The following is a 27,253-nucleotide window of genomic DNA, read 5'->3' as shown; positions in this document are numbered from 1 at the left end:
CCAGACAACTGAATTCAATGTATAATGCAACTGCAACTGGTATGTCTAGGGATCAGCCATATCCCACTGAGGTCAACCTTAGGATAGTATAGCATCTAAGTAACAAGAAAATATTAATTCTACAACCTGCACAAGTTGTAGAAACCAATAAAATTTGCATGATTTAATTTAGTTTTGATGTCATTTTTGGTATAATTTTGCTTCTGTTAGTCATGAGGAAGCGCAGTGTGCTCTAAAAAGTGTTGAAGCTTTGCTATTCACCACCAGAAATTTTATTCAGTAGCAACTCTGTCTTCTGAGATTTTACCAGACATTACTGCTCACTTTCAAGTCTCATTTACAATTGTCAGAAGGTTGATTTTTAAAAATGAAAACCAAAACCACTAAAACCACATTCTGTTACCTTTCTTACCTTTTTAACAGCAGCATGCAGGCATCCCTAACTAAAGCTATTGAAGACCTTGATTAAGATGCTCTTGAAAATTCACTGAAATACATGAGGTCCATGCAAGCTGCTGCACTTTTCACAATAGAATTAGAGCGCATTACTCTAATTACACAAAAGAATTAGAGCGCATTGACCAGAAGTTCTGAAAGTATTGGCTGTGAAAAGAAGTCATGTAGTCTGTGCAAAGTAGTAGCATGATCTCAGAAAATTAAGTTGCAATTATTTTGGTTACTGCAGGTTTTTTCTGATGTGCATTTGTGCTGTCTACTTCTACAGGCATACAGGAGTTTCCAGAAAATATCAAAAACTGTAAAGTTTTGGCAATTGTTGAGGCCAGCGTAAACCCCATTTCAAAGTAAGTTATTTTGTTTAAATTGTAGCATGTCAGTTGAGCAGTGAGTAGTGAACACAAAGTGTGTTTTGAAATGAGGCATATGATCTTGTGTTTGCTAATTTTTATGTGTTTAAATTTGTCTAGGCTTCCAGATGGATTTTCACAGTTGTTAAATCTAACACAGCTATATCTGAATGATGCTTTTCTTGAGTTCTTACCAGCCAATTTTGGCAGGTAAGTTTGAAAATGGGTTTTTGAAAATCAACACTTTGTTTTTAATTGTGTGGAATGTAGTGTGTTGCATTGATCAGAAGAAGGCACATTGTTGGTTAAGAGGCAAGATGTAAATTCCAAACCCTATCTTTCAAACACAGTTATGTAGTAATACTTTCAGAATGGATATGATGAGCTAGAATAATTGGTTTAAAGCCCCACTGAAAGATGGAATTAGTCTTAGTAGAAGACTAAGTGGAAATTGAAAGAATTCATCAGCTCCCATGTTCTTCAACCACTGGCGATACTGGCTTGGGCTGATGGGAATTGTAGTCCAGCAACAGCTGGAGGGGGCTCCATGGGGGCTATCCCTGATTAAAATATTATGTAGCTCTGCTGTCATTTTTGTTTTAATAAAAATGTAGGGTGAGGGACTCTAGTCAAGAGGTTTGAAAAAAAAAAGAAAACGGCAAGATTGCACTCTACAAGACCACTTCTGTGCAGTGTTCATGAAACACTGACTGCAAAGTGGCATCGGAGTGGTATTGGGATGAACTCTCTTTCTGTGCTCTTAGCCACCTGTTCTTGCTGCTGGGAACTGGGAATCCTTGCAGCTTTCAATTCTCCTTTCATTTAAAATGATAGAATAGGTTGTCTAGTTACAGCATTTCAATCACAGCATTATGCTAGCTTTCATGGAGTTCATGTAGATCAGGCTTCCCCAGCCTTGGCCCTCCAGATGTTTTGAGACTACAGTTCCCATCATCCCTGACCACTGATCCTGCTAGCTAGGGATCATTGGAGTTGTAGGCCAAAAACATCTGAGGATCGAGGTTGGGGAAGCCTGATGTAGATGGCTAAGTCAGGAGGAACATCCACATCGTTTTCTAATACGTGCAAGACTAGTACACTATAAAATAATGCATTTTGCAAGGTAAAAACAACAATACAGTGGTACCTCGGGTTAAGAAATTCGTTCTGGAGGTCCGTTCTTAACCTGAGGTACCACTTTAGCTAATGGGGTCTCCCGCTGCCGCCGCGCCGCCAGAACACGATTTCTGTTCTCATCCTGAAGCAAAGTTCTTAACCCGAGGTACTATTTCTGTAACCCGAGGTACCACTGTACAGTGATAAAAATGGCTCGTATATAGAGTTGAATTGCCATCTAAACATTGTTGTGAAAAAGACAAATACATTGATTTGCTGTATGGACATTATATACAAAACCAAGCCCTATTTGACACCAATTGACTCAGCTGCAGCATAGGGTTCAGTCTAGGTCATCACATTTATAGAAGGAGAGCCATAAGTTTTAGAAAACAAAATAAATAAATAAATCCAGAGATTGTTAAGAGACATGTAACTTGAACAAAGTTTAAGATAAAATTAAGATCAAAATTCACTTGTAGGACAGAAAAGAATAATGTTTGGAAATTTTACCAGAAGTTAATAAGGAGTGGTTGCAGATTTATGTTGTTTTGTGGAAGAAAGTTGCTTACAGTATAATTAAACAGTACCAAAAATTGCTTGGGATAATTGCAATCTCCTTCTTGTCTCTGCTAGAGATGGTTGTCAAAAGTATTCCAGAACAAGTTGTTATTTTGTATAGCCTTGATATTACTTGCATTTGAATGATGCCTTCTTTTGTCCACGTTAGATCTAAGAATCACAATCCTCCAAAGCAAGCAAAATATCTAGATACTAGATGTGTGCAGCCTGTATTTGAATCCAGTTTTTATTTGCAAATTAAATTTGCCCAATATCTGAATTATTGTACTGGCTGTATAAACAAGCTTTATTTTATTTCAGATATGCATACTTTGACTTTTAAATGGTAACCTTGAGTGTTTATTTTACAGATTAACTAAACTCCAGATTTTGGAGCTCAGAGAAAACCAGTTAAAAATGTTGCCAAAGTAAGTATATAGCGATATGTAAGAATTTGCGCCTGTTCATTGCGGGAGATAGGAAGCCCAGAGCACTTATTTTTTAGATGTCCCTTTTATGAAGAGGCACGTAGTGAGACCATTGATCCCCTGCTGGTGAGGCTCGCTGACCTCCCGGAAAAGCAAAAATTCGATCTTCTACTGTTAGGGAAAGATCAAAAGATGATCCGGATGGTCGCCAGATTCTGTGTACAGATCTGTAGGCGCAGATCATCCTCCGATCCAAACTAGTTCGTCAAGAAAATCCCCAAACTCGGTCCCTTGGGTGATTCTGGGTCATGTCTATGCGGTATCTTATCTCAAAGTTTTTAGTGTCTATACGCTTATCTCATTTATAAATCTTAAATTTACTGTTGTTCAATGTCTTAAATGTTTGTGTTCCTTTTGGGATTGTACCCCCAAGTGTGTTTTATATGCTGGTCCCGGATGTAATAAATTATCTATCTATCTATAGTGATACGTATGTTTATTTTGGTGTGAATAATATGTTTGAAGATGTATTGAGATTATAATAATTGGCAAGCAATGTTGAGTCTGCTTTTATAGGAACTATTACATTATGTTTGTTGTTCTTCACATTTCAAGGATTCCGAACATTCTCCTGCCCCCACTCCCCCGTGATTCCTATGCTAGGTGAAAAACTTGACCTGATGGCTATATTATTTACTGTACAGGGATGCTGGGGTTTAAACCACTGAGCCTCTTGGGCTTGCCGATCAGAAGGTCGGCGGTTCAAATCCCCATGACAGGGTGAGCTCCCATTGCTCTGTCTCAGCTTTTGCCAACCTAGCAGTTTGAAAGCACACCAGTGCAAGCGCCAATAGCAATTTAGTCATGCTGGCCACATGACTTGGAAAGCTGTCTGCGGACAAACGTGAGCTCTCTTGGCCTGAAAAGCAAGATGAGCGCCACACCTCATAGTCGCCTTTGACTGGACTTAACTGTCCAGGGGTCCTTTAGCTTTCCTTTACCTACCTATTACTTACCGTCTCTGTCCTTTTTATTTTTACAAACTTATTCGGACTCCAGTCCAAATAATTATCTATACGATGGCAATTGCATATGTATACAACTTCTGTGTGTACTTCCTGTGGGTTGCTAAATATGTTACAATTTCCTGTAGGGAGATCAATAAAGCGTGTACAGCTGTAATTTTTGATGTTCATTGTGAATGGTTTTTACTGCCAGTAAGGCAGTTCCTGGGCTGAATTGCCTGAGGATCTCTATGTAGGTAAATGTAATACATGAGGAAGCCATTAATCGGTTAGATTTTGGATCTAAAATCATGCCATGTGTATGCATATCTACATCACATGAAATTGAATGACGGATTTAGAGTTGAAAGAAAAACAGCTATTTTTGAAGTGAAACAGTATGATTCTAAAAATATTTACGCAGATTATTCCCCCCCCCTGTAATAATAATGATACAGCAACTTAAATGCGTCTTTGTTTTGCTTTCATAATGGTACAGCGCTTTCACTCTCTTTTAAAATTCTTGTCACAGGCTTCCTCCTAAGGAAGACATTGAGCACTGCTGTGCTTAACCAAACCACCTCAGAAAATTGACAATTCCCTTTATCCTTTCTCAGTAGTTATTTTTGCTGATGATTGCCAATGGGCACAGTAGGAGGTGGCCGGCCAAGATGCCCTGCTAGCATTCCTTTCTCCCTCATTTATGCCTTAACAATAGTGTTGGGCACTGACTGGGGAGAGAGGCCTTTGTGCTGAGAGGTGGGTGATGCAGTGTGAGCAGCCTCCTCTTCGCCTGCCTGCCTCTTCCCCCCATTTTGGGGGCTGCCTCTTCTTTTGGGGTTGGCAACAAAGAGGGGAGAAGTTGGAAAGTAGTGCTGGTCCCGAATGGGAAATTGTCTGCCCATCCTTAGCTGATATGTATGGTGAACTTTATCAAAGGATATATAGTACATATGGAAGGGTTCTGTGAAATGAGCTGTGAAAACAAAAGAAGGGAGATTCTAGTGCCAGACAAATGAACCAGTAAATGAAATATGAGTCTTAATGCTCACACTGCAGTAGAGAGCTAGAAAGGCTAGAAAGCATTGCTCCATTGAACTCTTATCCTCTTGATGCTCTCTTGTTCTATTAGTTTCACTTGGCTATATTTATGCGGCAATTGAAAAAAAAACATAACCTAAGGATACCTTTTAAAATAAAATGTAGTCTATGTAAATAAAACAGCTAAAGAGGGAATGCACACAAGATAAATACGTTTTGAGGAACAAATGTGATGACATTAGAAAAAGCAAACTAACGTTTAATTCCTTTGTTCTTTAATAAGTTAACATTTGTGTTTGGATAGTTTTTTAACATGGGGTTATAGCATTCCTACTTAGAGTAATAGAAGTATAGAATTGGGAGGGAGCCCGAGGGTCATCTAGTCCAACCCCCTGCAATGCAGGAATCTCACCTAAAGTACACAATAGATGGCCATCCAACCTCTGCTTAAAAACTTCAAAGGAAGGAGACTCCACCACCTCCTGAAGGCAGGGGTGGATCTACTATGAAATTAATGAAGGTTAAGTTTCAGGGTCCTAATCCTGGGGTGGCCCCAGAAGCTAATCAACCCTGCTTTTAAAAAATTGGGTCTAGTTGACTCAATTTGAGTTGCACAACTCCGATTGATTAATTTTCTGCTGTATATATTTCACCAATCCCAATGTTTGAGAGTTAGTAGCACAGATTGTTGCTGGTTGTGAAGAGGGCCCCATAACAGTTGAAGCTTCAGGGCCCCAAAAATGTAGGTCTGCCATTTTTCTTACTCTTGTGGATGACTTTTTTGTGGGATGCATGTGTGTGGCACAAGTAGTTCACTGTCACTTTCTAATAGCAATGTGCTTAATTTGTTAGAGCACAGGCGTGTGATCTATTCAATAGGCCACTAGTATATTAGGATTTTTAGAAAGCATTTCACACTGTCCCATGGGCGTACCCCCCTCACTGGATACTTGAAGTCAAAGAACAAGACGGTGACTTTTCTTAGTGCAACTTTACGCATGTGAGCTCAAAAGTAAGTCATTTTAGTGGGACTTACTCTCAGATATGCATAGGATTGCAGCGTTAATGGACTGGAATCTCTCTAAGAGGAAAGAAGTTAGGATCACATGTTTTTCCTTCACAATGGAGATGGGTAAACAGTGGGATCTTTATTAATACACAGCAGCTTTAAAGACAAGTGCATACAACAGCATAATTTATCTTTGGCATTCATTGCCACATAGTGATGATGTTGCATGATTTGATAGAATTGGGAAGAAGTCATTGTTTTCTCAATGAGCTAAGAGAGAAATGTGTTTTTAATTAAACTGGATAACATTGAACTACAGCTTTTGCTTTGCTTTAAGCTGCAGGATTATATGACATTTTATAAAAATCTGACCCTATCAAGTATGAGTGCTTTTATAGAACTGCCTGGCTATCTGACGCTGATTAAAAAGATGCATTAGTAAAAACACAAGAAGATTGGATGTAACTGGTATTTTTCTTAAACCTAATTCCTTATTAATCCTTTCTCTTTACAGAACCATGAACAGACTGACTCAGCTGGAGAGACTGGACTTGGGAAGTAATGAATTCACAGAAGTGGTGAGTTCTAGCTAAGTAACACAGCTTTCCTAAAACCTCTTATCTGTAAATCTATTTTTAATCAATGTCAAATAGAAAAATCAGCTTAATGCTGTCTTACAGAGAAACTGTTGCCTGTATCTTAATTTTTTTAAGGAAACTATTTTTAATGTTAACTGATTTGTGTAGCTTTCATTTCCTGTTAGTGTGGTATATCTATGACAGACAAAAGTATTTTCATATGTATTTAAACTACAAGCAAGCAATATTCTCATTTGATTACATATTGGCTTCTAAGGTTATATGTTATAGGTGGTTATAATTTATGCAACTATGAAAACATTTTTGTCTAGTTGATTCTGCATGTGCCTATGCAGTGAAATTCATTCTGAAAGACTATATAGCTGTCTTTTCACTCAAATGCTATGACTATAACATCTGACAAAATACAGTATATATTTAAAGCTTGTAGGAAAAACCTAAGTAGGCATCAGTGTGTAATAGAATGCTATTTAACAGAAAATAAACCATTCTGGAGAAATACAAAGGACAGCATCCAATTTTGATCAAATCAATTTCCCTATCCTCCCCTCCCATCTCCAGCTGCCCCCTCCGCCCTACATTCTCCCACAAATCAACTTCCAACCAACCAGATTCTGTTCCTAACATTGATCCTATCACTGGCATATGGACACAGTTAGATTCACTCAGTACATTGTCAGTAATAAATGTATATCTATAATACAGTCTGATTTTTTTATCTTGTTTTTAACAGCCTGAAGTACTTGAACAATTAAGTGGGTTAAAAGAATTCTGGATGGATGGTAACAGACTAACTCTTATTCCAGGGGTATGTATATTTATTCCTTTAAATGTCTGTGCTTGCATGTGTATACTTAAAGGTCTCATAAACATTTCATCTTGGGCCATGGAGTGCAGAGCAGATTAAAAGCTATACCTATATTCCATTATTTCAAGCCTCTCCATAAGCCTCATACATTCAAGGTTGTTGCTTTTCCTGACCACCTTTGTTTGAAATTATACCAGAGGACGGGAAGCATATTCGTGTCATCATCCATACCCAATATGCCTTGTATTTTACGTATTTCGTGTAACTTGTGACAATAGTGTGATTAAATGACATCCATTAGAATGTGTAGCTTCATGTATCAGTATGCCTTCACTCTTGATTACTTGGAATATTCTGAAGTATTTTTGGTCACTTTTTTATACTCAAGAATGTAAATGTTCATAAAACAGTTGGTAGAAATGTGAACCTGCTTCTTCAGTTGTTTAACATTCTGAAGCATGCAGGTGAATATTGTATGTGTTCCACCCAAAATATGTATGGTCAAATAAAAATTGTGAAACTGAATATGACATCTTGACAATCCTCTTTAGAGGCATAACCTTCACTTTGTATTAGAATAGGCCCGTCTGCATCAGTGGAACTTTACAGCAGCCTCTTAGAAGGAAATATCTACAGCTGGACGCTATACTTAAGATTTGGATTTTGTACAAGTAGCTATCAAAATGTGCACGCTAGCTGGTTACTAGAATGCTGATGTTACAGGCCTGATAGATCTTAGCAAATAGCTATTTTTTATTATCTGCAGAATAGAATATATTTTAACACAGAATCTTTTTACATTGCCCATACTTTTATATTTTCAGTTTATGGGCAGTTTGAAGCACTTGACCTACTTGGATGTTTCCAAAAACAACATTGAAACTCTTGAAGAGGGTGTTTCAGGATGTGAAAGTTTACAAGACCTGCTGTTATCTAGTAATTCACTTCAGCAACTACCAGAGTCTATTGGTTTGTATTGACCAAAGTTAACTATTAATATATTTCAGAAGCCAAAATAACATTTGTGACATGCTGTATGTAGGCCAAAAGTAAAAATGAAAACAGCTTTTTCATCTTGCACAAATTGTGTTCGTATATCTAGGTCCAGTCAAGTAAGGGTCTTCCACTTAAATTCAGGTGATTCCTCCCTGCAGTCCTCTACTACGCAGCCCAAACTATTCAGGAGCCTTCCACCACCTCTGGAGAGGCTTTTTAGGGGGTGTAGAAAGCGGGGAAGTTAAAAGAAAGTTCAGTTGCAATAGTTGCCTTACATTCATGCAACCTCTGGATACAACCCCGTTAGGTAGTATTTTTGCTGTGCAATATTGATCTTCAGGACTAAAATGATCTTGCCACACAGGCTTAATTGCTGCTGTGCTAAAGTGCCCCAATTTAAGATTAGAGAAGTGGAAGATTTCCCTAGAAATTGGTAATTGCTTTTCTTTGAAAGGCCTTGGTCTTCACATTGCAGAAGGAAATCAGGGGAGCCACCTGTCAGCCTTTTTGTGGACCCTGTTCCATAAGTATGTAGTGCAGCATGCATTAGACATTAGCCACGGACACTCCCAGTCATGGGAGAAATACCATATTTTCCCGTGTATAATACTAGGTTTTTCCCCTAAAAAATAATGTCCAGAATCTGGGGGCATCTTATACATGGGGGCCATCTCTCCCCATTTTCTTAAATGGGAGTCCCCAAAAATAGGGGGCATCTTATAGGAAAAATACAGTATATTTCTTTTGTTTGTTCTTTCGCGACATGGACTGGGGTGGGACAGGTAGAGTGAAACATCATTTTCAGACCTTTGTCCATGTGTCCCCTCGTACAAAACAGGAATGTGTTTTCTATGAACACTGTCTTACTATGATATATGTTTTACAACAGGGTCCCTGAAGAAATTAACAATTCTTAAAATTGATGAAAATCAGCTAATGTATCTGCCAGACTCTATAGGAGGGTAGGTATTTCTGAATAAATAAGGGCTTATATTCTATGGTTTTGTTCCTTAATGACTTCTTGTTTGGTTACAATCCTCTTATCTACTGAACAGCAAATACAGTACCAGGTAGACATTGCATGGTTTTATCAGTTGTTGGTTCATACTCCAGCAGATTATTTTGGAAATGCTACAGGTAGCTTGGAATAATGAACTTTGGGCTATATTTTTAAAAGGGGTGAACTTCAGCCCTATATTTAGGTCTTATTACATTTATTAGCATTTATATTACAACTGGATATTAATTTGTATTTTGTTCATTTTAAAATGGCACTGTCAAGTAAAAGACTTTAAATAAATTTAATTGGATTTCAGTTTAACATCAGTTGAAGAACTGGACTGTAGCTTCAATGAGATTGAAGCTTTGCCTTCATCTATTGGTCAGCTCTCTAATACAAGGACCTTTGCTGCAGATCATAACTTTTTAACACAGTTGCCTCCAGAGGTAAGTTCTTACTAATGAAAATCTAGTTTTTAATATATTATATCTGCTTAGATTTGTAAGCAGGATTATATCTGCATGAATTTCTAGCATGCTTTTATTTCTGTACATTTCAGGTTGATTAAAACTAGCTGCTGAAATCTTACGATGAAGGTTTGGTTGGCGGAATAAATTTCCGAAGTGTTAGTCATAATCATGCAGTTAAAGATATTAATAAGATGTAGACTTAAAAGGAAGAGGCCACTCAACTGCCAATTTTGCTATTAAAACACATTCTGTTCAGAGATGAGAAAAAGCTTTGACCAGAGAACGCAAGATCTCAGTATTTGCTCAGCTGTGGAGTGATTCCAGCTTCATAACTGACATAATGGTGTATGCATGTTAGCAAAACAGATGACACCATCAGTCTTACCCCTTTACACATGCTTCAGGTGGATTTTCCTGCCTCTTTTTTTAAAAAATATGCTTGCATAAACTTTTATGTGATTGATCTGTGCATTCAATAAATGTATCTGTATCTCCTCTGTATCTGTTTTTTCTATTTTTATTCACTGTATCCATCATTTTATTGTATTCTGTATGTGTTTATGTCAATAAACTTTTAATTATTAAAAAGAAAAAAAGAGAAAGAAAGAAATAGCTCCTTGAAAGAAAGATGAAAAATAAATAGTTTTGAGGTTGAGGGTAGCTGAATGTCCCTTGCTGACATCAAGTGAAGCCTGCCTTAACTTGAATATGCAAATGGATGTAGAAACAGTTGTCAGTAGGCACAAGTTGTCATGTTATTTTCTAACTAAAAGTTCTTGCACAGAAAATTGACATTAGGCAATGTGCATTGGACTAAAGAGAATAAAGTTACTAGACCAAACAGTCATGCAGTTTTCTGAAATACATTATGTACAGGAGTCATAAGTTAGATCTGCACTAGTAGAAACCTGTACTGTACCTCAATTGTACAACTGATACTTATTCCTCCGTTCAGCTATACCAAGAATGAATATGATTGCTGTGTTTGCTATGCATTTGCATGCCATTGAAAGGCGTTGGCGATGAGTAATTTGCATGGCAGCATTCCAGTGTAGGAGATATAGTGTGTACTTTGTTCCTTCCTCTTACGTCCTGTTGCTTATGCACCAATAAATGACACAAGCTTCCTGCAGCAATAGACTAACATGGCTACCACTCTGAAAATCAAATCCAGGGGCTCATAGCAGCCTAAAAGAGTCAAGCAAATTCCAGCCTTTGAGGATGGTTGCAAGATGTCACAAGAATAGTCAAACTGGCCTGCATTCTATAGGTCTGTGGTCTCCAATGCAGTGCCCGCAAGAGCACTGATGCTGGTGAAAGCCTCTGTGCTCCCCTCACTTCTGCCTCTCTGGCCAGGAGTTAATCCCCCACCCCCCACCCCTTTATAAGGGAGAAGGGAGAAATCTCTACCTGGAAATTACAAGAAGTTGAGAGAGGAGGCAGGAGTTGTTTTGCCCCTTCCCACTTCCTCTTTCAACTCTATAGTTTTCTAGACTGAGATCAGTATTGCAGAGGAAATAAGAGTGTCTGGGAGGGAAGGTGTATTGAAAGAGAAAGGAAAAAGGGATGGGAGAGGAAGGATGGACATGAGAAGAGAATAAAAGAAGATGAACTCTGTGTGTGCGTGTGTGCGTGCACACGAACTTTCCTACTTTCTGTGGTTTGGTACACTTCTTTGTTTGTCCCTCCCCCTTGGAGTGGGATGTGGATCTGTTTTTGCTTTAGGTGTTCTCCTTGGGAGGTTGGTTTTTTCCATCGTTTTCTCCTCAGTGGTGGGGAATGTCTTGTGTGTTTGGTTGTTTTTCCTCTCTCCTGCTCTCTGGGGTCTAGGGGTCTGAGTTCGTTCCCCCTGCTCAAGAAACAAACTGGAAGAACAGGTTTGTGGTGGTGCATGTAACATAATTTGAAATGGGCCCAGAAATGTTGGGAACCTCTTCTTTAGGTGAAAAAAATAGTACATATAACATCATAATGAAAACTATCTTAATTTCCTCTAATCCACCCTGACCTTTCTTATCCCTTTATATCCAAAATAATGTGGGTCCTAGTTAGTGGAATTTTTTCTCTTTGAAAATATATTCAAGCAAGTGTTTCTTTTCCTATTAAAAATAATAGATAAATGCATGACTAAAAACATTCAGCAGCTAATACTCCGGATGGCTGAGTAATCAAACTTACTTATTTATTTTTCAGATTGGAAACTGGAAACATGTAACTGTTCTGTTCTTACATTCTAATAAGCTGGAGTTCCTCCCAGAGGAAATGAGTGATATGCAGAAATTAAAAGTCATCAATCTAAGTGACAATAGGTTTGTTACTTGCATTCTTTTGTGTGAATTATGAATTATGAAGCTCCACTCAATGACCATAGGTCAGTCACTGTTTCTTAGCCTGAGTGCCTTCCTTTCCCCCCTGGGCTTGTTGTGAAGATAAAACAATGGGATGGAAGTGCATTTACCAATTTGAGATCCTTGGAGAGGGATGAAATATGAATGTAATGAATTGTGGTATCAAATTACCATAATTGTATCAAAATGCATTTGTTGCCCTCGTGACTCTTAATTTGGTGGTTGCTTCCTTTGTGGAAAAGTGTGTATACAAAGATTCAGTTGTTCTGGCTGAGAAGCTTGGACAGGTCTGGGAATTGAGGTGCTAGCAAGAGAGAGGATAAGAATATAAGCATAATACGGTCCATTGCCAGCCCATAAACTGCAATTGATTGTGCAGGATGGAGCCAAGAGGAGACTAATCCTTACTGCCTGAAGTTGACTGAGGCCACAGTTGTGTTGGCAAGAAGGGGGAAAGCTCAGGAGTTTGGAACACCCTCCCCCTGGATAAGTCTAGTTAGTGATTCTAGCCTGAGTTTTTATATTTCATAACACTGTTGTGGCAGAGCAGCCTTCCTCAACTAGTACCTTCCAGATGTCGTTGGACTACAACTCCCATTAGCCCCATCCAGTATGGCCTATGGGCAGGGATTGTGGGATTTGTAGTGCTAGAGGTCACCAGGTTTGGAAAGGCTGCCCTATTAGTTATGCTGGGATTGTTATCTGATTAGAGAAAGCTACTGGTTAGATAGGTAAAGGGACCCCTGACCGTTAGGTACAGTCGTGACTGACTCTGAGGTTGCGGTGGTCATCTCGCATTATTGGCTGAGGGAGCCAGTGTACAGCTTCCAGGTCATGTGGCCAGCATGACAAAGCCGCTTCTGGTGAACCAGAGCAGTGCACAGAAACGCCGTTTACCTTGCTGCTTGGAGCGGTACCTATTTATCCACTTGCACTTTGACATGCTTTCAAACTGCTAGGTTGGCAGGAGATGGGACCGAGCAACGGGAGCTCACCCCGTCGCAGGGATTTGAACTGCCGGCCTTCTGATCAGCAAGCCCTAGGCTCTGTGGTTTAACCCACAGCGTCACCTGCGTCCCTGGTTAGATAGTAGAGGTTAATTATTGGGTTGCTGTGGGTATGAGGTTGTTGCTTGTGGGGCGTGTGTGTGTGTGTGTGTGTGTGTGTGAGAGAGAGAGAGAGAGAGAGAGAGAGAGAGAGAGAGAGAGAGAGAGAGAGAGAGAGAGAGAGAGAATCACACTGGATAAAATGTTACTATTTGTTTAGATCTGGATAATGTTGAATGAAAAGCTTATATGACTAAAGAAATCTAATGCTGCAAATAAGTCCGTCTGTTTTAAAACCAAAAGTAAAAACATCATATAACGTTTTTCATATTCAGGGGTGGGGAAACCTTTGTCATCTTGACAGTCGTATTCCCTCATGGGCAGTCTTCCAGAGGCTTCATGCCTGAGAAAGAAATTTGGTGAAGCGATGGGTGTGACTCTTGCCTTTGCACAGCAGGCTACATTCCAGCAATGCATAAGCTGGAAGCTTTTGCAGGCATATGCACACACATCTTCCTGGTGCTTTTTGCCTAGAAAAATAGGTGAGGTGCCGGTACTCACCATGAAGTTGCCAGGGGTCACCAGCCCTTTTTGATTGAAGAGGTTGGGGGGCACCATTCACAAAATGGCTGCATTGGACGGGGTATGGTATAACACAAAACGGCTGCCCTGGGGGCGTGGCATAAAACAAAATTAGAGAGGCAGCCATCCCTGACAACCTTATGTTTACCATAGGAAGACAGCTAAGTGTTTGGAGATAAAAGTATGGAGACAAAAGGTGTGTGCACACTCTGACTGATGCTGATGCTATTGCTGTCTAATAAACAACCGGGAGCATTTCTCAAGACATACATATACATATACATATACATATACATACACACACACACACACACACACACACACACACACACACACGGTAGCCACACTGCTCTCATTTTACAGAAATCACTTAGAAGGTACCTACACCTTTTGCCCCATAACTTTCTTTCTGAAGGGCTAGTACCTTACTTCCAGGAACCACGTCACTCATGGGCACTGGGTTGGTGATTCATTATCTATGGTAACCTCATTCTGGTCTGTTCTTAGATAAATAATCTGTTTTTTTGCATAATCTTTGTATCACATGTTTTCTTCACAGACTGAAGTATTTACCCTATACCTTTACAAAGCTGCAGCAACTGACTGCCATGTGGCTATCAGATAATCAGGTAAGCATTGCTTATTTTTAGCATGATTAGAAGTTTTTTTGATTTCTTGCAATCCTAACAATATTTTAAAACTAGCCTTTTAGTGACATACATAAATCCCTTTTGGACTCAAATATAATTTTGGCTTCTGAATTTGGTATTTCTCACAAAGTGATCACATTGGACATAATGTTCTGATGAGCCAAAGGATCCTATTATTTTCTTGAAGTGTCATTGACATTCTGCAAAACGGTTATACATCCTGAATAGGGTGTGTACAAAACTCTTTTAAAACATCTACTCCTCTTTATCTTGAGACTTGGTTAATAAAATTACTCAGCATAATATATTGGCTATGTTTTAATATTTCACATCAAATATATATTCTTGATGAAAATGAAACTAGGATTTCACTGCATGCACGTGTATAGAATGTGTATATGTTCTTAATGGTATTCTTGTTTTGTTTGTATTCTCAGTCTAAACCACTCATTCCACTTCAAAAAGAAGTTGACCCAGAAACACAGAAAACAGTACTTACTAATTACATGTTTCCACAGCAACCAAGATCTGAAGAGGGTAGGAATTTGATTTGATTTTTTCCTATTTATTTTTTTAAAAGTTTGATGATAGAGGGAGTATCTATTTAGATTGGATTACCGATTTTACTATTTCTAACCTTTAAATTATTGGGCCCTCACCAGTATCACGGTCCTAAATTCCCATACTCCTTGGAGCTCATTTGCTTAGGAATCAATTTTCTTTTTCTATTCTTTAGTTATGTTTATATCTGATAACGAAAGTTTCAACCCTTCACTGTGGGAGGAGCAGAGGAAACAGCGTGCTCAGGTTGCTTTTGAATGTGATGAAGATAAAGATGAAAGAGAGGCACCACCCAGGGTATGCAATTGCTTTATTCTGTCATGATTTCCTTCATATGTTTCACACTTTCTGCCTTTAATAGGATCTACTGCTGAGGTGGGTAACCTCCTAGCAACTCTCTCACAATTTCTTTTGCACAACCTTCAGGCTTCAGTGAGTTTCTAGCGCAGGCATTCCCAAACTGCGGCCCTCCAGATGTTTTGGCCTACAACTCCCATGATCCCTAGCTAAGAGGACCAGTGGTCAGGGATGATGGGAATTGTAGTCCAAAACATCTGGCGAGCCGAAGTTTGGGGATGCCTGCTCTAGAGGATCATAGCTTTCATTTAGAATGAATGTAGACAGTCTTTAACGTGAATCTCTTTGAGGTTATGCTGCGAAGGCACCTGATGCAGCTAGCCACCCATTTGAAGTGGGTCTGGCCCTGGTTAGTGCCTGGATAACAAACTCTCTGGGAACCTCGTGCATGTCATGTTCAGTCGTGCTGCTTTTTGTTTTGTTTGTTTTGACGTTTTAATGAAGTGAATTATTAGTCTTTTTCTTTCTGGTGTTTGCAAGATTTTGTTAGCCACTTAAGCATGTTTATTAGAGGAGAAAAGAGGAGTAGAAATGTAATTTAAAATAACAATTAGTTTTAAAGATGGGGTTAAAGCATAAATAATGCAAATAAATGCAATGGTCTATAGGTGCAAGATGTGTGATCTGTAGCTTCATGCATGTTCAAGGTTTCTTTTCTGGTACAGTGGTGCCTCGCTAGACGAATGCCCTGTAAGACGAATTTTTCGCTTAACGAAAAGATTTTTCGAGCGGAGGTTGCCTCGCTAGACGAATTAGTTTTACGAAAAATTCGTCTAGCGAATCGTGGTTTCCCATAGGAATGCATTGAAATTCAATTAATGCGTTCCTATGGGCAAAATTTTTTCCCAGTGCATTCCTATGGGATTCGCTAGACAAATTTTTCGTTATACGAATTTACCCGTGGAACGAATTCAATTCGTCTAGCGAGGCACCACTGTACTGGAGCAATGCCTAGCTGAGACTGATCCTGTGAAAATAATGAGTTCCCTAGAGAAAGAGTTGAGTAGAAATGTGAGAAATGTAAGGAGGACTGTACAAGTGCATTCCCCATTCACTTCAATGTTAGCAGCAGCCCTATGATTATAGTGGGTTGTTTCTTCTCTTCCACAGCTGATGTCAGAATTTGCAGAGTTACTTTGCAACTGTGATGTGACTTCTAAAAACTAATTTTTCTTGCTTAGGAGGGTAATTTGAAGAGGTATCCAACACCTTACCCTGATGAGCTGAAGAATATGGTCAAAACTGTTCAAACAATAGTGCACAGACTGAAAGATGAAGAAAACTCAGATGATGCTAGTAAAGAAACAAAGCCAGAAAGTCAGCCAGTTTCAGTGAAAGATACAGGTGTAAAGGTTAGTTTCAAAATTCTATTTTTGTCATATTTTGATCATTTTAATGAAATACTAAAATTTGAACTGTGGAAATGTTTAGATATAATCATAAACATTTACAAAAACAAAAACAAAAAAACCTTACTGTAAGGGGGAGGGATTATAGAGAACCCTCCCCCCTCATCAGAAGCAGCCCGTCTCCCAGCAGTCATGAGAGCGAGGGGTCTGAAGGGGGGAGTCAGGAAACGGAGAGGGAATGCCAGGGCTCTGGCAACATCAAAGAGCCCCTGCTCCATAGGCAGGAAGAGATGGAGGCGGAAAAAGTGGACAGGAATAGGTCAGACAGAAGACCCGTCCCCCCGACGCCAGAATTGAGGAGGAGGAGGAAAGGGAGGCGCTTCTCAGTTCCAAGGCTTTTATGCTGGTCACGAACACAGAGGGGTGTAGTGCAGGAATCTGACTCGAGCAGGTAGACATGAAATCAGCAATCCGTTACACTGTAAATAATGTGCACCAATAAAAACGTCTGAAAGACAAGCATGTGGAAGGTCGTTACTCAAGAGTAGTCACTCCACCCCTGACACTTACCTTTGGCATTCCACAAAGTAATTGTCCAGCTCTGATAGACTGCAAATGTTAAGATGGACTGAGAGTAATTGATTTGAGTGTATTGGACACTATTTAGAAAACAGCTTAAGTAATTACTATGCTCTCTGATTCTGGTAAGTAGGCATCTCTGCTTTCAGCGCCTTCCTTTCTTCCCCCTTATTGGTCTTTGCAGAGAAAATCAAAGGATTGACAGATGGAGTGAGGTCAAAATTCCATTTGATTTATATCAAGATTATTATGAGATAAAAGTGGCAAAATAGTAGTTTGTCACTTGTAGAAATGTGTTGATTCCTGTCGTGAACTCAGTGATCCCAAATGGTACAGACTGGGAGTTGTACTCAGATTAGTTGGAGGACGAGGAGAGTACTGGGGACACTGCAAGCAGGGAGGGGCAGGACCCCTGCACACATGATCCTTTGTCTTTAAAGGCCAGAGAAGGGGAGGCAGTCCCACTTGCTCTCTCTGCTGCCCTCTCCATCAATGGAAGAAAGAGCTTCCCTAGCAATGGGGAAGAGCATAGACGAGCCAGAAGGAGAGGCTGGGCAGCTGGGCTGGGTAGCTCTGTTCTGTGGCTGAGAACTTGGTGCCACCTCTGCTGTTCGCAGCAGACCCACACCCCCATTAGGAGAAGCACAAAACTCCTAAACGGCCTCAGTCCAGTATACCTGAAGGAGCATCTCCACCCCCATCGTTCTACCCGGACACTGAGGTCCAGCGCCGAGGGCCTTCTGGTGGTTCCTTCACTGCGAGAAGCCAAGTTACAGGGAACCAGGCAGAGGGCCTTCTTGGTAGTGGCACCCGCCCTGTGGAACACCCTCCTACCAGATGTCAAAGAGAACAACAACTACCAGACTTTTAGAAGACATCTGAAGGCAGCCTTGTTTAGGGAAGTTTTAATGTTTGATGGACTACAGTACTGTGTTTTAATATTTTGTTGGAAGCCACCCAGAGTGGCAGGGTATAAATAAATTATTATTATTATTATTATTATTATTATTATTATTATTATTATTATTATTTATTAGTGCACCAGTCTCACAAGTGAGCATGCTATGTATCAGCCTTAAAAGCTGGTGGGGGGGGTTATGCCCATTTGTTGCAGCATTCAGCCAGTCTTAGACCCTGATAGCATTCTTGAACTCTTAGTCACCTTTGGTGATCTTTGCTTGTTGCTTGATCTGAATCTTTACAATCCTTGAATAAAACTTCCTCTCTTCCATACACTGTTTGGGACAGTTCACTCAAGCTTTTTCTGACCCTTAGTTTGGACAGCACTAATGGCTGGGTTTGGGTGGCTGTTGGTATTCATCCTTTGTGGATGGGGTGGACTTTTTCTTCTGTTTTAGATGGTTCTTTCTTTGGACAAACACTTAGATTTGCATTTTGTTATAGAATTTCTTACATATTTTGTATTTTATTATTGTGAATTGCTTCTGGATGTGTGAAGCAATATATAAGTATAAATACCAGTAATTTACTGCACTAAACTGCCTAATTATTATGACCATATTACTGATTTTCTTGATGAATATTGTTATTGGATGTTCTGTTCTGTTATTGTGTGAACTGCTTTGGTGTTTCTTTATGGAAAAGTAGTATATATTTTTTAAATAAATGAAAGTAATAAGTATACGAGCTTTGATTTCCAGAATAGAATGTTTGTTAATGTATTTAAATCTATCATAGACTGCAGAAATTACTCCAGCAAAGAGCAAAATGGAAAACAAAGTGCAGAATGTGATAGGAAACTGTGTGCAAAAACCTAATGTAGCAGAAGTTGAGAATAGCACCGGAAACCTGCGTATGAATACTCAAGTTGAAACCTCTGAGAACACAAAACCAATCACTAATCATGAGGATACTCTTGAGGTAGTTTGTTTCCCTTGCATGTTCTCTGCCAACTAAGCAACACCCAAAGCTGAGCAAAACATGATGAGGAGAATATAAATTGCAAAATATTTTTCATTTACCCCTCAAAAATGAATCAAACTCACAAGAGCACTTAAGTTACAGTAGTACACGGTGACCTGGGATTACTTCCGAGTAGATGTGTACAGAAGTGTTTTGCAAAAATCCTGTTAGAGTTGCCAGCAGAACATTATTTTTGAATAGGCAGGATTTAATCAGAACAAAATAGATAAATGAATTACTAATTATATTAAGTAATTCTGAAATTGCCTTTTCATTATTTTTGTTCAAATGAAGTGTACATATTTTTCACATTTTTTTATTTGAATATATGCACTGGAATTACTTTTTTGAGATCCCAGAAAATGTGGTGGTGTGGTGGAATGTCAGACTAGGATTGGGGGAAACACCCATTTGTGAGGTTTACTGGGCCAGCCACTCTCAGGCTAACGTATTTCACAGGATTGTTCTAAGGATAAAGGGTGTGGGAGAAGGAGAAGACCTTGCATGCTGCAAGGCAGGATATAAATATAATCAGTAAACAAAACACTGCTGTTTTGCTCTGCTTTATTATATGAGTTGCTGCTACATCTGATAGCTATGATTTTACTTTGCTACATGTGTTTGATTTAGTAATTTTGTGAGATTTTATATTTGTTATACAGCTTGTCAACCACTCGTAAGTGGGTGGATTATAAATATATATGTTTATAGGCTAGTTGTAGGTCCTGAGCACAAAATTCAGTTCAAATCCCAGTTTGATGCTTTGGAAAACAGCCCACCTTGGCCAGAAGTGCTTCAAAGGCTGTCAGATTCATTTTGAGATCTAAGATATGGGTTTGTTCTGGAAAACAATGACCTTCTCCATTCACTCTTGTGATTTTTTATTTAAAGCTATAACTCCCCCCATCTCCATCCCAGAAACAACCACAGCAAATTTCCCCTCCAGATTGGATTAAGCCTGCCAAATATGTCTGGGGACTTTACTTCAAATGTTAGTTTTCCTGTTTCAAGGCCATGGAAATGCCCATCTCCCCACCCAATTTTCCACCCAGGTCTTTCAAAGCTTACATATTATCAGTATTTCAAATGAAGCATATAACTGTTGTTGTTGTTGTTGTTGTTGTTGTTGTTGTTGTTGTTGTTGTTGTTGTTGTTGTTTAATTGTTTCATTTGCGCTTTCTTCTTGGTGCCCGGGTCTTGCTCCAGAGTGAGTGGTGGGTGTATTGCTGTTTTCTGAAGCCCAGCCTCTGACTGCAGCTGCACAAAGAGCTGCTCCTCTCAGGAGCAATCTCAATGCAATATGAAGAGTTACAGTCACAATAAAAAATAAAAATAAATGGAGATACCAGCGTAAATGAACAATGCATGCAAAAATGCTTAGGTTTGTCTAAAGAGTTACTGTATTTATTTTGGCAAGCATCTGAAAATTTATACCACACACCTCTCCTTTTGCAGGAGTCAGAAGAGCTGTCCTCTGACGAAGAAATGAAAATAGCAGAAATGAGACCCCCTCTCATAGAAACCTCTATTAACCAACCAAAGGTGGTAACACTTGGCAATAGCAAGAAAGGTGAGTTTAAACAATCTTTCAGTTGTTGAAGTTTATAAAATTAAGTTAAATTAAAGCTGTATGAAAGTATCTGGAAGCATCTTTTAGAAAGTTCATCCTTTAACCTAGCACATGTGTGCTTAAGTTAATGGAGCATATTTTCACATGCCTTATTGCTTGAAGCATGATTACATAAGTAATTATTATCATAGTACACATCTTACTTGACTATATTTCCTCTGCTTAAATATAACCAGTGTTGCTGTGCTTGAATAACAGGCATAGAAATATGTATCTTGATCATGATAATGTCTAGTACGTTTGTGAAAAAAATATGTAATGGGGGAGGGGGGATTGTTTAATGAAGAGCTGACAGTAATTTCATAGAATTTTTTAAATTGCTTCTATCCCTAATGCATGTAACTTGAGCATCTGGAGCATATCACGCAGAAGCTGTGAAATATATGTTCATTATGGAACCAGGAATGTAATGGTGCATATAACATAATTTGACTATGTTTGAGGAGTTGGGTCGGGCAGCGTTAACAAATTTCAGTAGTGGGTAAAATGTTGTTGCTTTTAGCCTATACTAAGTTAAAATGAAATTGTTCTGAAATTCTGTTTCACAACAGTTTGCTAGTAATAATAATAATAATAATAATAATAATAATAATAATAATAATAATAATACCGGTAATAATAATAATAATTTATTATTTATACCCCGCCCATCTGGCTGGGTTTACCCAGCCACTCTGGGCGGCTTCCAACAGAAAAATAAAACACAGTAATCTATTAAACATTAAAAGCCTCCCTAAACAGTTAGATTGGGGTCCCTTCCAACTCTACAATTTTATGATTGTATATATTCAGTAGGCTTCCTGTGAAAATTAAATGAAACTGAAAGGACCATGAGCTAATTATATACCTATACTAAGCTATCTTGAACTCTTTTTAGATGACAGTAAAGATGTAGATTCATTGTCGGATGACCCCACACACAACAGTAATCAGAATAACAGTAATTGTTCCTCTCCTTCTCGAATGTCCGACTCAGTTTCTTTAAATACCGACAGTAGTCGTGAAGCATCTCTGTGCTCTCCAGACAAGGAAACTAACATGGCTGTCACTTCCAAAATCAGGTTTGAAAAGTCATTTTCATGTTTCTGTGCTAGTTTTTTTAATAACTTCATAAATTGTTTAAAATCATTTTAGAAATTAAATGGTGGATTTGTTGTTTTCCTATACAAGTTATAGATGACCACCCATATTGTATTTCTAAGTCTGCTTGTTTTGGTTTGCTGTCCTTTTGGTGAGTTTTGGTTTGTCGTAGTGACATGGGACTTGCACACTAGAGAAGCCCAATATGTAAAAATCAAAGCAAGCTGAGTAAGGAAATGTGCAGTAGGGAATTGGCAGAAGCTGGAAGAAATTGCCACTACCCTCCATGAACTATATCACCTGCCTCTTCAACATTAAGTTCTCTTGTGTTTTCCCCATCGCATCAGCATAGTTGACATGAGATACTACTTGCCCAGCAGCACCAGAATAGTTCTTGGTAGGGTGCCTTATGCACTGTCTATCTGGCCATGTAACAAATGTGTTTGGACACACTTTAGCATTTCTCCTTTCACACTTGACATCTTGTTTTTGTATCTTAGCCTCTAAAAATGTTAAATACATAGTCAGATGCTCTACTGTCACAGAGATAATTTCAGTGAACAATAACTTAGTTTTTTGTATTGTTACCAAACATTTTGCTTATCACTAAAGATTGTGTTTATGTTTTATTAATGACTTCAGTGGTATCCAATGCCTAATATGTTATAATTTTATATTGGCAAGGAGATGCTTAGTACATTGCGTCTTATAAAAGTATTTCATTAGTGCACAACAAGTAATTGATATACCAGTATAATAACAATGCTGTTGTCATATCTATCAGTTTGTTAAACTATTAATTTTTTGCTTTCAGGCGAGAAGATGAAAATTCCAATAGTCTTTTACAAAACGGAGGTGAATTAAATGTCATAGCAGATGAAAAACTAGATGCTGAAGATCAAGTTACAAATTTCACTGGATTCAGATTAAACATTGAAGAGAGATTAGCTCTGATAGAAAGAGGCGTTGAGCTAAACAATGCTACTGATGAGTCTCACAAATTTCACCAAATTAACATGAATATCTGCAAGTTGACTGATGAGGAAGGAATCCAATCAAATGTAGTAGAACGAATAAAATCACAGGAAATATCATCAGTTAAGGGCTTTTTAAACAATAATATAAAAGAAGAAATTGAGCATTTGGAAAATGGAAATAAATATTCTAACCTGGGTCCTATAAATAATGTCAATGGACATTCTGAGGAAGGGCTTCATTATGCAGGAAAACCAGAGCTAAAGAGAAGTGCTACAATTGATACTGATTCTTCTTTAGAAATGTGTCTTTCAAAGAGCACTGAAGACTTGTCCCCCCAGCGGAGTGGACCAGTTGTGAAATCTCATAGCATAACTAACATGGACACAGGTGCTCTGAAAATTTATGATATCATCAATGACAATGGATCCCAGCAGCCAAATCCTGTAGTAAAACCAGCAGTTACAGGTCCAGATGGAAAAAACATAGTCCGGAGTAAATCAGCTACTCTCCTCTATGACCAGCCATTACAAGTATTTCCTGCGTGTTCGTCATCGTCTGATTTAATGTGTACAAAAACTGTGTTCAAATTTGATTCGAATCATAATCCTGAAGGTACTAATGTCATAAGAGGGCAAGGGACAAATACTTCACAACAATTCAGTACCCCTCAATATAATATCCAGTACAGTAGCAGCATGGCAGCCAAAGAATCCTTGTGGCCCCCAAAACAAAACTCCCTAGTTGAACAAAGCTGCTTGCCTCCTCAACGCTTGCCAAGGTCAGATACCACAGATGGCTGTAATTCTGTGAAACATTCTGCCAACATGAATTTTTCTAACCATAACAATGTTAGAGCTACTGCTGCATATAATACGCATCAAAGGATGGGTGGGCGGCATATGGAAATGTGGGCCGTTCCACCAAGTGACAGACTTGTTTCTGGAGCAAGTCGAAATACTCTCCAGCGGCAGAGCAGCGTCTCTTCCACTGCTTCCATGAACATTGGTGATTCTGGGCCTCCTCGGCGCCCCCAGATTCCTGAAGGAGATTATTTAACGTACAGGGATTTGCACTCAATGGGAAGAGTTCCACCAATAATGTCAGGACCGCAAAGACCTCTTTCTGCAAGAACCTACAGCGTGGATGGGCCCAACGTACCTCGGCCTCAGAGTGCTCGCCCTTCAGCAAACGAAATACCAGAGAGAACTATGTCAGTTAGTGACTTCAATTACTCAAGGACTAGTCCTTCTAAAAGAACAAACCCAAGAGTAAACTCTGAACACTCTCTGCTAGATCCTCCAGGAAAAAGTAAAGTTCCCCATGACTGGAGGGAACAGGTGCTGCGACACATTGAGGCCAAAAAATTAGAAAAGGTAAATAACTTTACTACTTCTCCTTCAACTTGCTATCCTTCTCCTGAGTCAACCTATAAAAGTCCAGTTTTGGAAGTGATGCATGTTCTCCAGTTGTGATAGTGTGCTTTGAAATTTTAAGTAATCTATTTATAAATTTAAAACCACGTTCAAAATATGATAGAAGCTAATTTAAGCATGCATCCTGCTGCACAAACAACTGTGACTATCTGACATCCTGCCTACATGCTTTGTGGAGAATAGTGAGTTGCTAAAGAATATCTCAGGTTTTTTGCCATAACGTCTAGTGAAATCTAAGTGATGAAAGTGATGTGCTTCAGCACGCTTGAAGCTCAGATATGAAAACCTGATTCATATATTACCAGAGACGCATGGTTGCTGCTTTGCCATGACTGAATATCATACAATGACATTTGAATAACACCGTGTTTCTCAAATAGTGGATTAGAACCCACCAGTGTGCCTTGGGCCACCTTCAGGAAGGCCTCATTGCCATGCGCAGTACATTCTCTCATGCCTGCCTTGCCACTTAATTATGCCATAGCCTTTGGGTTGGACCAGCAGACTGGAAGACAGTTTGGGAAATGAGGAGAGGAAAGGAAATCTTCCTGAGGGAAAAAGGACAGAGGAGGAGTTTACAAAATGTTAACATATAACCATAAATACATATAAAAACAAAGTAAAAGGACCTGGGAAGAGGAATGAAAGGAATGGGGCGGGGGGGGGGGGCTGAGACTAAGGTACGAGTTGAGTGAGAATAGAGAATGGGAGAAGAAATTACTGGAGATGTAATTACAGGAGATCATACATTGTTTTCTCCTTGAGTTTTACAATACAGTATCGGACGTAATATTGGAACAGACCCATATATTGTATTGGTGCTACCTTCAGCTAGGGTCAACATCCACACACGGTGTTCTGCTGCAGTACTGACATGTACCGTAAAACTGGTAACAAAGGACTGCATTGTTTAGATATTTGTTCCCACTGTCAGAAACATCTGCTTTGCTTTAAATGCAGATTTTCTAATCTGTACAATCCATATTTGATATAAAACCACAAACATTTTATCAATTGCATTTCATGTTCAGTTAAATATAGCTCCTCTGTTCTGATGTTGGTGGTGGCTTAAATCCATCCTCCCATATATTTTAAGCTTCTTGAGGCCATCTGGTGGCTACTGTTGGAGACAGAAAATTGGACTGATTCAGCAAGACAACATTGTAGATAAATCCACAAAAGTCAATAGTCTGCACACAAGCACAAAAAACCCTAGCCTGGTGGGAGCTGGCAGAGGATGGACAGGGTCCTCTGTCCCTTCTACAGTAGCCTACAGTATTTCTGTGTAGAGTATGAAGGAAGTGACTTCTATTCTCTGGCAGCCTGCTAGGCTCCTATGCTGGGCACAGAGAAGGGACGGAGCACTCAGCACCTTGTCTGCCAACATAGGAGCCAACTCCTAGGGGCTGAGGGGGCTTTGCCACCCCATAAAATATTTGAGGAGGATGCTCCCCCCCATGTTTATGGGCATTGTATTCAAATAGTGTTGGGGCACTTTGTCATATGATCAATTATGTGGGGTGAGGCTTACCTCTCCCCCCATATTTTATTCAAGCTAGCACCACTGTCTGCCAACCAGTTGACTTGCCTGTGTGCAAAGCCTTGTTGCTTGTGGCTGTCAGGTGAGTGCTTAAATAAAAGACTGATGTAGAACTTAGGACTTGGATTCCTACTGATCATATGTTCCAGATAGCTTTAAATGCTTGTTTTTGAATTTGGGTGATCAGAATGAGAAGTCTCTGAATCTTGGAAAAGCAAGTTTGTGTGGGCTATAGTACCGGTAAATAGTTGCAGGGTAGAGTATGAATGTAATGGCTGTTTCCTGAAAGAGAATGCCAAAGTACTTCATCATAGGCTGCTGTAGATATAAAACTAACTTTAGTGTTGTGCAAATGAGGCCTGGGTTCGTGGGCGCTCCCCTGGCTCCCTTCAGTATGGCTGTAAGGGGGAAAACAGAAACATTTACTTCCATATTCAACTAACTGTCCTAACCTGGACAAACTGCGACTGGTTTTAACTATGGTTTATCTGAACAAGCCAAGATTGTAAACCACAGATTAAAGCTGGCCACAGTTAGTCCTGGCTTGGAAGTAAAAACAAACTGATTGGAAGCATTTGCTTTTAACTAATCTCACCACTGCACTGGCAGAAGGGAATTTGGAGAGCCTAAGCCCCAGGCTCACTCAGGCTCTTTTCCATAGCACTTCAGCATGGTTTGGCATTTTTTTGAATGGTGTAGATCCCACCTGCAGTTTCATTTAATTATTCTGATGTAGTTGCCTCTGAAAAGTTACACTGTTAGCCACTCATGTGAAGCAGCACCTACATGGTTCAGCTTGATTTTAACCATGCTAGGGAAACATGACAAACACTCTGAAAATGTAAGTGGCAATCATACTGTGGTTTATTAGGTAGCATGATTTAAAGCACAAAATGTACACCAACTAGCCATTAGTCCTAGAATTCTGAAATTTGTCTCATTCCTAAAATAATATGCATTGCTTAGCTTTAGTGTTTGTTTAGGCAACACCCATGTTCTCATTTGTAATGGTACTCTATAAATTTAGGGTTGATCCACACTTTTGCTTGATCTATATTTTGATTGCATTGTGTATTAATTCCCCCAGGTCCGAGAGCTTTTCTCATTATTCTTGCCAAAATCTGATCTTACCCACTGAATTGGATTTTATCAGATGCACTGAAAATTCAAAGAGAGATTTTGCTAAACCATGCTTCAGTTCAGTGGGTAAGATCAGATTTTCGCAAGGCACAGCTGCGGAACAATGAAGAAAGCTCTCAGACATGTGGGAAGTAATGAGCCTTAACTTACCTAAAAAGAATACTTTATGTATAAAAGCACTATGGGACTCTTACTTTTAGTTCGACCAGTTTTTCACCT

General features: G+C 39.2%; 1 protein-coding gene across 5 annotated transcripts in view; it reads left to right on the top strand.

Moving 5' to 3' along the window:
* ERBIN (erbb2 interacting protein) overlaps nt 1-27,253 on the top strand; it is a 93,984-nt gene that overhangs the window by 51,350 nt on the left and 15,381 nt on the right. For 4 of the 5 annotated variants that reach the window (XM_060280262.2, XM_060280261.2, XM_088652670.1 and 1 more), the window contains 17 exons: nt 725-803; nt 927-1,016; nt 2,855-2,911; nt 6,480-6,543; nt 7,298-7,372; nt 8,197-8,341; nt 9,258-9,330; nt 9,685-9,814; nt 12,032-12,147; nt 14,374-14,443; nt 14,902-15,001; nt 15,201-15,322; nt 16,564-16,734; nt 19,009-19,191; nt 20,689-20,803; nt 21,741-21,924; nt 22,758-24,294. In XM_060280262.2, the coding sequence (XP_060136245.1) occupies nt 725-803; nt 927-1,016; nt 2,855-2,911; nt 6,480-6,543; nt 7,298-7,372; nt 8,197-8,341; nt 9,258-9,330; nt 9,685-9,814; nt 12,032-12,147; nt 14,374-14,443; nt 14,902-15,001; nt 15,201-15,322; nt 16,564-16,734; nt 19,009-19,191; nt 20,689-20,803; nt 21,741-21,924; nt 22,758-24,294 (3,311 nt within the window). The remainder of the gene's footprint in view (nt 1-724; nt 804-926; nt 1,017-2,854; nt 2,912-6,479; nt 6,544-7,297; nt 7,373-8,196; nt 8,342-9,257; nt 9,331-9,684; nt 9,815-12,031; nt 12,148-14,373; nt 14,444-14,901; nt 15,002-15,200; nt 15,323-16,563; nt 16,735-19,008; nt 19,192-20,688; nt 20,804-21,740; nt 21,925-22,757; nt 24,295-27,253) is intronic. The other variant, XM_060280263.2, reaches the window with a different exon arrangement.

This window comes from Zootoca vivipara, chromosome 10, assembly GCF_965207765.1.
Source record: "Zootoca vivipara chromosome 10, rZooViv2.hap1.1, whole genome shotgun sequence".
In the NCBI taxonomy this organism is placed as follows: domain Eukaryota; kingdom Metazoa; phylum Chordata; class Lepidosauria; order Squamata; family Lacertidae; genus Zootoca; species Zootoca vivipara.
Note: the sequence above shows the minus strand (reverse complement) of the source record. Positions and strands in the feature narration are given on the sequence as shown.